This window comes from Leptinotarsa decemlineata, unplaced genomic scaffold (assembly GCF_025532065.1).
Source record: "Leptinotarsa decemlineata unplaced genomic scaffold, Ldec_3_MD MMD2_tig00001019_RagTag_RagTag, whole genome shotgun sequence".
Classification (NCBI taxonomy): Eukaryota; Metazoa; Arthropoda; class Insecta; order Coleoptera; family Chrysomelidae; genus Leptinotarsa; species Leptinotarsa decemlineata.
The window spans coordinates 8,299,188-8,311,297 of NW_027412557.1; the positions used below are offsets into that span (position 1 = coordinate 8,299,188).

The 12,110-nt window shown below is 33.4% G+C and overlaps 1 protein-coding gene across 2 annotated transcripts in view; it reads right to left on the reverse strand.

The window, feature by feature from the left end:
* Positions 1-12,110, reverse strand: part of Zip99C (Zinc transporter Zip99C) — a 51,686-nt gene that overhangs the window by 31,413 nt on the left and 8,163 nt on the right. The window contains exon 2 of one of the 2 annotated variants that reach the window (XM_074175434.1): positions 1,823-1,849. The exons of the other annotated variant lie outside the window; for it this stretch is intronic. Within the exon in view, the coding sequence (XP_074031535.1) occupies positions 1,823-1,849 (27 nt within the window). The remainder of the gene's footprint in view (positions 1-1,822; positions 1,850-12,110) is intronic. 2 annotated transcript variants of the gene reach the window in all.

Genomic DNA, 12,110 nt, shown 5'->3' on the forward strand with positions numbered 1-12,110 from the left:
TTGTTTAGTATTTGTTTGGCAGCCATCAATAGCGAAATGTGTCATTGTTATCCCAAATTTCAATTTTTTGAGTTGACCCGTTCAAAAAATGAAAGGGGTGGTTAAGTTTGTTTGTTAGGTTGTTTTTGAATTACCAATAATGTTTGTTTTGCATGACAATATTTCCTTTTTTTTTAAACCATACTCAAATTCCTTTAATTACTTTCTAATGCTGTATCGGTGATTTTATATTTTTTTTACAATCCATATTCAATTCATTCAGTGTCACTACTGATTTAAAAAAGAACAAAAAAAAACGTAATTCCTAATACATATACAAATCATCAATTATTATTGAAAACATAAACATAGAAGTGTGTTATTGTTATTGTCAATAATTATGTTATGATTTAGACGTACAAGACACAACATACTAAACCGATTCTAGAGTATAGAGTGAATGTTGAAAGTGATTCAGTGACTGAAATGCTGCAATAGAGGGTAAAACATTAACGAAAACTATTGGAGATAACAACTTTTGAAAAAGAAAACTTTAGAAAGTTGAAAATTCACTAAAAAAATCCTACCTTTCGAAACTGTAGTACCCCTATTCACAGTTTCGATTAGTGGTAAAAATACGTTTAAATATTGAGGAACGAAAAAAATCAGGTACTTGGTGGATAGTTGACTAAACAATAATGACCTGGAAACATTTTTTATCGCAAATTACCTCTCAATTATGTTGTTGCTAATTAACAACTTTTCTCAAGTAGAAGGTCAACATAAAAAAAAATAAAAGAAATGTGAATTTTCAATTTTTCTCCTTCAACTTGTAAAACATTGTTACTCAATTAACAAAAGCATAATCGAGACGAAAATTGAGAACATTTTCTGCTACAGTATCGGTTCAATTAAATTGTATATAACTTTCAAACAATTTTTGAGCTCAATTTGACTGAAATCGTAATGAATCGCTGGCATCTCAATAATAATTTTCGATGAAGGCGATCTGAAATTATGTGAAATGGCACTTGATAACTATCTAAAACGTAAACAAGTGAACTGTTTTGATCAGTTTGCAACATAGTTTCCCACAAGAATTTTGCTGTGACGGAATCTACATTTCCTAATTAACTTTTAAACTGTCGCGAAAAATATGATCATTATAGGTTTTTTCCAATCCGCTACATTTGTTTACATTGTACGATACATCATATGCACATTGAATAAAATCTGTTCCAATCAAAAGTTGACGATATAGTCCGGTCAAATTAGACCAAAAAATAAGAGTAAAGCTACCTGAATTCCCACCAAGCTGGAAATCAGTAAGATTGACAAAAATTGTAGACCATAAAATTATCTACAAAAAATGTATTACTATTTTTTTCCTACGAGCCACCTTTTTGAGATATACCTATTCAAAAAGTTGTAATAGTCATAATATGCACACGTTTCCACGCTACCTATGAGATAGTGTACTTGGCGCGTTTTTCTTAGATAAATACGTAACTGTACGTCGACATTTTGGTTCCAGAGTTACTGTCGTATTTGATGGCTATAATGATTTCACGAGAAATGCCAAAGCTGCAGAACAACGTCGTCGAACTTTAGCAACATCTACATCAATTGATATTTTATTTGATGAAAATATGACAGCTCCAACGAGTTACAAAAACTCACAACAAGTCTTGGTTCATTTCAATGTTGAAAGAAAAATTTACTGCTGAAAATATATTGGTAAAACAAGCTAATAATGATGCTGATGTATTGATAATTGAAACATCAATAGAGCAATTCAATTTGACAAATACAACTATCATTGTTGGTGAAGATGTAGACTTACTCGTATTATTCACTGCTCGAACTCCAACTGAAAAAAATATTTTCTTCTTTAAACCAGGAAAAGCTCAACATCAATCGGAAATATATTCATCAAAAAGTTTATCTACTTTTGCAAAGTGTCAAAGTCGTGTACTACTTTTACACGCAATAACTGGCTGTGATACATCTGCATTTTACAGGAGGGGTAAAATAACAGTTTTCAAAATGTTCGAGAAACAAAATTTAGTTCAATGTGCTGGAGTTTTGAAAAAATAGTAATTCAACTCGACAAGAAATTATCACTAATGGCATTCGCTTTTTTCTTTCTATATACGGAGCTCCTAAAAAAACTACCTGCTTAGATAAGTATAGATATGCATGTTCCGTTAAAAATACCAAAAATAAAAAACAAGTACAATTACTCTGCCTTCCTCCAACCTCCGTTGCTGCTCATCAACATCTTTTTCGAGTATATTACCAAGTTCAAGTGTGGTTTGGTTATCAGCTAGACCCTACAGACTGGGGTTTTGAGTTGGTCAACAATTCATTAGAACCAGTCCATTCTTTACTTCCACCTGCGCCGGAAAAACTACTGAACACAATTTTTTGCAACTGCAAAAAGGGGTGCAGTGCTAAATGTGATAGTAAAAAAGCCGGACTGTTTTGTTTTCTGGCATGTACACATTGTCAACGCCGATCGTTTTCTAATATTGAATCACCAACAATGGAGGATGCGTTTGATTCCAACGAGGCGACATGCGATACATCGCTATTAACGCAGTTTACATGTACTCAGGATGAAGATGAAGAATAAGAAGAATTTGAAAGTTACGACTCGGTTTTATCTTTTCAATCTCTGCTAATATCCATTATTTTGCAATAGTTTCAAATTAAACAGAATCACAACTAACCCGTGGTAAAAAGTGTTGAAACATTTTTTGTAGATAATTTTATGATCTACAATTTTTGTCTGAAGAATTTTTATGATAAAACTTACCGTTTTACTGAAAATTGCGAAAACCCCATTTTTTTAACCTTTGACTTCGAATAATTTTTTTCCATACAGGGGAAAGATAAAGGACTTTCAAATTTTATTTTCAATCATATTTTAAACAATCTCACTGATTTTCAGCTTGGTGTGAATTTAGGTAGCTTCGAATGTCTAAATTGACCGGACTAATACTTGGTACCGTTCGTTAAGCGATCCAACCAAAAAGTTACATTCAGAAACCGATTTCGGTATCGTCATTTCGATACTTGCCTTCGATTAGAAATCACTTGAATTGACTTGCGCGATTCATTCATTCTCTTCTTTCATTTTTTTTCTTTATAGGGTTATATCTGTTTAAAATAAATCTGTTTAATTTCATCAGTTCGGACTTCCATTGTCTAATGATGAAATAATGATGACTGATGAAATACACCACGAAACATTGTCAACCACCTTCAAACAAATCTGTTTTTTCCATTAAACAGCTGTCGCCTCCATACGAACGACAACTCTCAGAAGTTGAGAAACTTGTGCGAGCTAAGGACTAACGAGGTCTTACCTTTTAACGTGTGATTCATAACACTTTGTTGTCAGAGGTATGTTTATGGTTAGTAATTTTTCGTGGTAGTCTATGTTGATTTTGCTCTGTGATCTTGTTAAATATGAGCGACGATAGTGACTAGTCATACTTATCTTCTTCGAGTGAAGATGAAGAATTACATGAATTTATAGTTGAAAATTAAATCTATTTATGTAAACTTACCACCTATTACATTTATTTCATCCATCTCCTTTTTTAAGAATCAACAATAAAATAAAAAAATTAATATGCATTAATCCCAATATTAACATCAATGAGTAAAAAATATTTTCAAGAATATAATGACAGTTACAAAGCGGTACCGTTTCAACCCTGGTTTAGACATCCTTACTAAAATTGTACTACACAGTATCCACGACATGCTCTTAACAAGTTTATTTAACGATGCATTGTACGGTTTCGGAGTGATTCAAAAACCGTGGTTGGAACAAACCTTACATAAATTTTATACATAGGTACTTATTGCATTTTTTCAAATCAATTTGTTGAATAATAAACAACAGAGATTCATAATTAATGAAAATATATCACGGTTTCACGTAATTACTTAAAGATTCTAATATGAGATAACAAAACACTGAAGCATCGACAAATTATGTAATCTAATCTACTTACGTGTAAAGATTGCTATTTTATATTAAAGAGTACCTATGTCCAAGTTATATAGTTACATAATATAACAATAATCTCGAGAATTTGGAAAGTAAATTAATCACTACATAAAATATATTTTTATTAAGGGGAATTTCAAGAAAAGTATAATGCGTGTGAATACAAAAAAACGTGCGCGTCTCAGGACGCCTGACAGAAGTGAAAACTCCAACTAACCTAAGCTCAACTATTTAATATCGAAATTGTTTAACTTAGAAAAGCTAAGGTTATTACTTAAATTTTATGTATTAATATGATAATGTAAGGAAATGTTATTTATTAATAGAATCTTTTATTGATTATTTTGTGTAGGTATATATATTATAGCTACCAAAAGCCAATTGTTACTTTTGTAGAAATAAATAATGATATTAATAATGTACATACACAAAATTAGTATCATCATTTTAAAGCCACGTTTCACACGTGCTTGCTGGTTAGATTTTTATAATACTGTCAACATTACCTACATGTCTAACGCACACTAAACACTGATCGTCCTGAGAGAGGATGATTCTGCCATCCGCTGTGACGTATGCGTGAGAGAAAAGGAAGCCAGACAAACGGCGCCGTTACGCGTTAGTAACGAAGCGGTTTACCCTCCAATAAGAAGTTATCACTTCAATAAATTAGGTAAAAAAAAATATAAACAAAGGTATTTCCGTAGAACTATATAAAATATTCATACCCCATTTCATACCCCCATTTCATACCCCAAGTATAAGTATAAAATATATTTTTAAATAATAAAATTATAAGGATTGAAGAGAACTGGTCTATACTTGATGAAAATCCATAATTAAATTAAATAATACAGTTCATTGTATGATTTTCACTATAAATGGTTTTACAAAAACCGCAACACGTGTTTCGCCATACGATAGCTTTCTCAAGCGTTTACCTGTGATGCACTGTTTGGAACCTTTGGTGTAGAAATAAATATTACTGGAGTTTTTCCCAACACCAAACCGTTATTTTAACACATCGACGCGTGTTTCGATCACCAAGTGATCATCTTCAAGGCGAAGATTTAACTCAGTTTGATCTTCGTAAGTGACCTCGCAAGTGACCGTCGATGGATATCTTTTGAATATTTTTACAATCAACGTTGGTGTTCCTCAGATATCCATTTGTATATCAACGACTTATTGGAAAAAAACAAGAATCGAATATATTGCTTTGCTGGCGACAGCACACTTGTCTCGTCATTCCATTTGGATTCCAGGACATCGGCGGCGGATGTACATCTTCACCGGCAGCAGGAGGTTGCATATCTTAATCTAGATCTAGATGTGATTTTGAATTGGGGTGAAAGTAACCATGTTCATTTCATCAGTTCGGATTAGACAATGGAAGTCCGAACTGATGAAATACAGCACGAAACATTGTCAAACACCTTCTAACCATGTTCACTTCAATGCCACAAAAACCCAGGCATCGGTTCTCTCCAAAAAGATAAATGTCTCCGAACCGGACATATGCTGTCAGCAAAGATAATTCCGCTTTCTGCTTCGATAACTTTGTTGGGGGTTAAAATGGACACCAATATGTCTAGGCACAATCACGTCGCTGGAATTGCAAAGGCTGCTTCAAAGCTTACAATATGTTCCGAACCAGAAAACTGTACAAACCTCAACAACTTTTGATGCTTTATAAAGCTCAGATCAGACCTTCTTTAGAGTTTTCTTCTCATGTATGGAGTTCCGCTCCTAAGAATTCCCTGGAGCTGCTGGATTTCATCCAGCATTCGCCTGACTGAAGACACGAATATCACTTGCAACCCATTAGTCTGGAATATCGAAGAAAAGTTGGAGATTTGTCTCTCTTTTATATATACTTTCACGGAAGGTGTTCAAGTGACTTAGCACATTTGATTTCACCAAGAACGGTACATATCAGAAATACACGGCGGACTGCGACTACTCATTGTTTTGAGGTTCAACTCAGTACACCTCGAACTTCACTGTATAGAACTCTTTCATTTGGAGAACAGCGTTTATGTAGTGTTGAGTGTGGAGAATTATATAGAAAAACTGAGATATTTTTTGGACTTTTACAGTTTTATGTTTACTATCTCAAAAACAATTGTCCTATCATATGTGTAAACAAACTTGTAACTAACAAACTCAAATTGACATAAAATATACAGCATGTAATAAAATCACAAACGATGCTGCATCTCTCGAACTCCAACATGTAGAATAAACTTCCTGAAAACATTTTTCCAAATGAATTTAATCTCTAGCGATTTGAATTCAAAGTAAATCGCTACTTTCGCACAGGCACCGTTCTAAGAGCGCTTTAGGGTTTTTCCTGTAGTGCTTGTATTTTGTCCTTTTAAAAAAAATATAACGTCACAATAATTGAAGTGGCTCGAAACAAGCGACTCACAAAGTGTACGTTTCAATTAATTAAGAATATGTCGATAACTCCGAATGAGCTTCATCGACTCAAAACCTCTGCCTACCAGATCTTTGGTTCACTGGGAGAAACGCATATCAATATCTAAGGTAAATCCCAAATTTCTAGCAGTCATTTATTTAAAGGGTATGATGTCTATATAAATAAACCCACTAAGTACTGAGAATTAAGTATTAACAAAATTATTTCATCTCGAACCTATGCCCACACCAATATAATTATACTTTCTGATTGTTTTCTCATCAACCACTTGAATATCTATTAAGACACATATTAACGACACAACATTATTTACCTCTCGGCCATGAAAGTGGCTTTACAAATAGCATGTACGAGTACATATTATACAGAATGCGTCAACTTCGAGACATTTAAGTTGGACTATTTTTTCATCAGTATTCCATATCGTAACATCAGTACTGTAAAAAAAGTAAAGTAAAAAATTTACCTTGTGAAAAGTTACTGCGTTAATAGTAACCAATATCTGACAAAGGAATAGAAAGATGGCATACTCTGAGAAAAATAACATTTAAACATATTTCATTCAATGTAAATTCAAATTTGATTTATACACAACCCAAAAAAAAGAGTTTCATATAGCACGTGAATTTTCTGTGTAATTTTGGATTAAATTCGAATATTTTAGTCCTTTTCAAGGATATGTTTAACAGACAAATTAACTAACTGTTATAAGGAAACAAGTATAGCTGAGGCACCAGTCAATCTAATAATAACACTGATGATCTTCAAACAAGACTCAACCTCTGACGGAAGCAAGAAACTCTTTCGAAGGTTAGAAATAAGAATCATGCAGTCATTGTTCACTGTGGTTCTGGCATTGAATTTGGTCATTATAACGCCTTGGTCAAAGACGAAACGGACTGGTTTAAGTTTGACGATAGTCGTGTCACGAAGTGTTCTGGCGATGTATTGAATCTATTGGAGCCTCTGGAGACACCCTACATTTTGTTTTATGAGAGAAAGGACACTGGCAGATCAAGATCTTCAGATGATGTGGTGCTGCAGGTTTTTCCTGCAGCTGAAAAAGCAAATGCGCCACTGGAATTAATGAAGTCGCCCCGGAGCGCCAATTAATTTTTATTGTTGTTTTTATTTTTATCGTTGTTTTATACTTTCACAAATGAAAAAAAAATTCAACAGACATAACTATATTCTCCGAAAAACATTTCCACAATCTGAAAAGTTACTGTGTAATATTATTTCTGATAAAAATGTCTAATTAAACTGACCTATACTTTTGAATAAAATAAAATTTAAAGAAAAAAATATTTACATCTTTGAATAAGTAGTACAACTTGTAGAAGACCTATTTAGTACTGTACCTTATTCAAATTCGAAAATATTACCTACTCAAAAATACTAGTATTTGTACCTACTCCAATGAAACTCTACTCATTTATTACCATAATTTTATTAATTTATTTCGCTTGCTATCGCTGTCTGGTCATGGACTAAAATGAATGCTCTGGTAACTTCGCGTTACCCAGCACCTCAGGGTATATCTATCTGGGCAATATTTCAAAGAAGGTCTGAGTTAAGCTTTATAAAGCATTAAAAGTTGCTGATTGCTACGTGTGTACTACTTTCATGTTTGGATTAGTAATCCGAATGTTTGAAATACCGCTTTTGCTCTTCCAGGCTGCTGGAAGATGTAAATAACGGAATTGAGTTCTACCACTTACGGAATGCAGATTCTACTTAGTTACTGTCACCCCATGCCGAAATTATCTCCATACATTCATTAGGATGAAAACTTGTTGTGGAATGAATACAAATTAGTTAACAAATAAATTTACTTTTTCCAACGTTGCTGAACCATCATCTTGTGTTAGTGGTAGAACTATGAACTCTGGTCACTGACCAGAAATATCTGCAACTTATTCTTTATCCTCCAGACGTGAAGAGAATTGAATCTATCTTCGGTACCACTTATAACGCCCCTGTCGCCAATGTTAACGCCTCGACTGCAAACTTTATTTGTCAGATATTAACGTAATGAAAATACACAGATGATAGATTTCATAGTCTAAACACACCCGCAGAATATTTAATTGTTCGAGAATAGTCCTTTATACTTCCATTTCTACAGAGTTGGTTAAAAAAACACATGTTACCTGACAAAAAAGTCCATGCGGATTTATTGAGATGTTTGTATGCCAGAGTACAAATAATTTACAATAGATTTCGTAATTTTGAAACGGAATACATATAGTCCCTCTCAGGTTCTCCTTTGCAAATAAAATTTTCAACACAATTTCAACATTTGTCATTCTCTTTAAAAATTATCATGAAAAATCTTTCAATGTTTTCATACCACTTGTATTTATAACTGCATTATTACTGCAGTTTCCTCCAACAAGGACATCGTTTGAAAATGTCCTTTTAGGACGAAACGGCAGTATCGTTAGTTACAAATACAACATAGTAAGGTTTAATTCTCATTTTTTAAGATGATATCCTACCATGTAACGGCTACATCCATCAATTTATTCAAAAATTATGTTGATCATACTTTCACGTATCTCCTCTCACAAATAATTGCAAAATTTGCATTCAATATTGCATTGCTCTTGACGAAATTGGTTGTGCACAATTGAACAACCTCAATCTCAAGATATTATATAATCAATAATTATATAAAAGACATAGTTTTAAAAGAACTGTGAAATTTCATTTTGATATGGTAGTGAATAAATCGAACTACTTGAATGAATCATGTGAAATATCATGACCTATATATGTAAAGAAGATAAAAAATATTACAAACAAATATGAAATGTTTATTTCTTATATCTCGGCACAATAAAGTACATACAGTGCGTTTCTTTAATGTACCCCCCTCTCATTTTTTGAACGGGTCAACTCAAAAAAATAGAAATTTGGGATAATGAAATTAATGCATGAATACTTTATTTTGAAGTGAAATTGACAGGTGAATCTTTCAAGATGGCGACTGGGCGCCATCTGGAAAAAAAATGAAATGGAAAGCGGGGTCTTGTGACACATCATTTTGAAGCTCCTGACGAATACTTCAAAACCGTAGAATATGAAGTCAATATCTTCACCTACTATAAAATGGCGGAACATTTAATAATTTCCTGAAGACAAACACATTAATATCGATATTTCTAGAAATATTTCTTTTTATCTGCCATATGGCAATTCCAACAACCCGATAAGGTTTGTTGAGTTATTTTTTGTTTATAAAAAAGACAAAAAATGTCAGTACGACAATAATCATCATTGTTCAGTTAGAATATTCTCATTTAGTTTTCGCCTTTACTAGTCGAAAGGTATCACGTCAACAAACTCTAAAATGGTAAATTAACGTCCATTGGAAGAAAAAATTGAAGCGATTTTTATTTACGATGCGACGCGTAACTTTCGCGATACCTTAAGGATTCTCAATGAACATATTCCGAATCGTTCTATCTGTAGAAAATATTTGAGGGAACTTGTATCCAAATTCACAACTACTGGTAGTGTACATAACAAAAAGCCCCCAGCAAGTGCAAGTAAATGATAGGATGGTAGTAAATCCGGAATAAATCCATCACAAATCTTTGTGAGACGTCTCCTTTTACGGTGTGGAGACTTTTGAAGAGGAATAGGTACCATCCATACAAAATTAAAATGGTACACCAATTAACTGAAGATGACCCTGATCGAAGAACAGAATTCTGCGAAATCATGACGGAAACCATTGCAAGGCATCCTACCTATCTCCACAATATTTGTTTGAGTGACAAATGTACTTTTTTTTAACGCCAATGTTCACAGACAAAATTGCCGTTATTGGAGTGACACCGATCCTAACGTTTTCCGAGAAACACATATCCAATATCCAGAAAAATTAACGTTTGGGCAGAAATATTGGGAAACCATATTGTAGGACCTCTATTTATTGATCAAAATTTAACAGGGGAAGTGTATTTGAATATGCTGAAAACTACTGTTGACCCTCTCATCACTGAAATCGTCGAAGCGAATCCTAATGAATTCGATATGGATATTGTATTTCAACAAGATGGAGCCTCACTACATTACTCCAGACTAGTAAGAAACTATTTGGTTATTACTTTTCCCGATCGTTGGATTGGCAGTCGAGGTCTTACAGAATGGCCAGCCCGCTCGCCAGATTTGACACCCTTTGACTTTTTTATGGGACTATTTGAAGCAAAAGGTGTACGAAATGGAACCTGCTTCAATATTGGATATACGGCAGAGAATAATAAATATTTGTAGAGATATTGACGTTACTGTGTTCGAAAATGTTCGGCGTGAAATATCGGATAGGCTATTCATATGTCAAGATGTTCAAGGCAACCATTTCGAGCATCTTCTGAACTGGCCTCAAGCTTATTACTTCATATTATGTTGTTAAATGTCAATGTATTCAGGCAATTATTTAAAGTTCCGCCATTTTGTAGTAGTTGAAGATATTGACAATATATTCTAGGGTTTTGAGGCATTTGTCAGGATCTTCAAAAAGATGTGTCACAAGAACCCCCTTTCCATTAAATTTTTTTCCCAAATGGCGCTCAGTCGCCATCTTGAAAGGTTCATCTATCAATTTCACTTCAAAATAAAGTATTCATGCATTAATTTCATTATCCCAAATTTCAATTTTTTTGAGTTGACCCATTCAAAAAATAAAAGAGGGGAGGCATTAAATATATTCACTGTATATATCGATTGGAAATAATTTTTTCAGGCGAGTTATTACACTTATCTATGCTAGACTGAGTACCCATCATTATTAATTTCGACGAAGCATTAATATATACTTATTCAATAATTAACCAAGTTCCGTTATCACTATAAGGAAAATATCCATAACTAGTGGCTTGGGCTATTTAAGGTAGGTCTGACTTATTATTCCGGTTCTTTTTACAAAATAATTATAATTTTTATACATAAGAAAATAAATATTTCGAAATAGAAATCTGGAAACATTAATATTTTCCAACGTATATACCTACACGATGCGAGTGGTAATACCTCGAAACCGGTTGTAGGTGATCTACTCAATTGATTTCAGTATGACCTTGCTGCTAGAAACTAACATTTGTGAGATATCTTGCATACATGTCTGTCGGATATAGTTCAATGTACCGCGTGCTATTAGCCAGAGAAGTAGTTGTTTTCCGGCCGGCATTCATTAGAATCTACTGTGTACGTACTTGAGAAAGATTCTATTTCGACATATTTATTTTCTCATACGTATCTATCTGCTCTGGATACAATCTCCAGACTTGTTTTGATTTCTGTTATGGTAGTTTCATTGTTTCCATTTTAATGTATTTATTTAATATTCGGAGACCTGTCGATAAGATCAATACATTTATCTTTGTTGTGTAAAAATATTCTTCCACACATCGAATCTATATCATTGGAAAGTTATTCAACTCCCTTTTCCCCAGTTCAAATTTCCTTATGAACAGATTAGTCGTGAAGGGAAATAATATGATTTCCATTACCTACTGTGTCCCCGTGCTGCTTACTTCATTTAAGGTTGCATCAACCTCCAGGGTTATAAGCGACTAAACAATGCATCAGTTGCAGGGGTATTATATGAGATTGAACAAGTCGACACTTTCTAAAAATTTTACAATATTTTCAGTA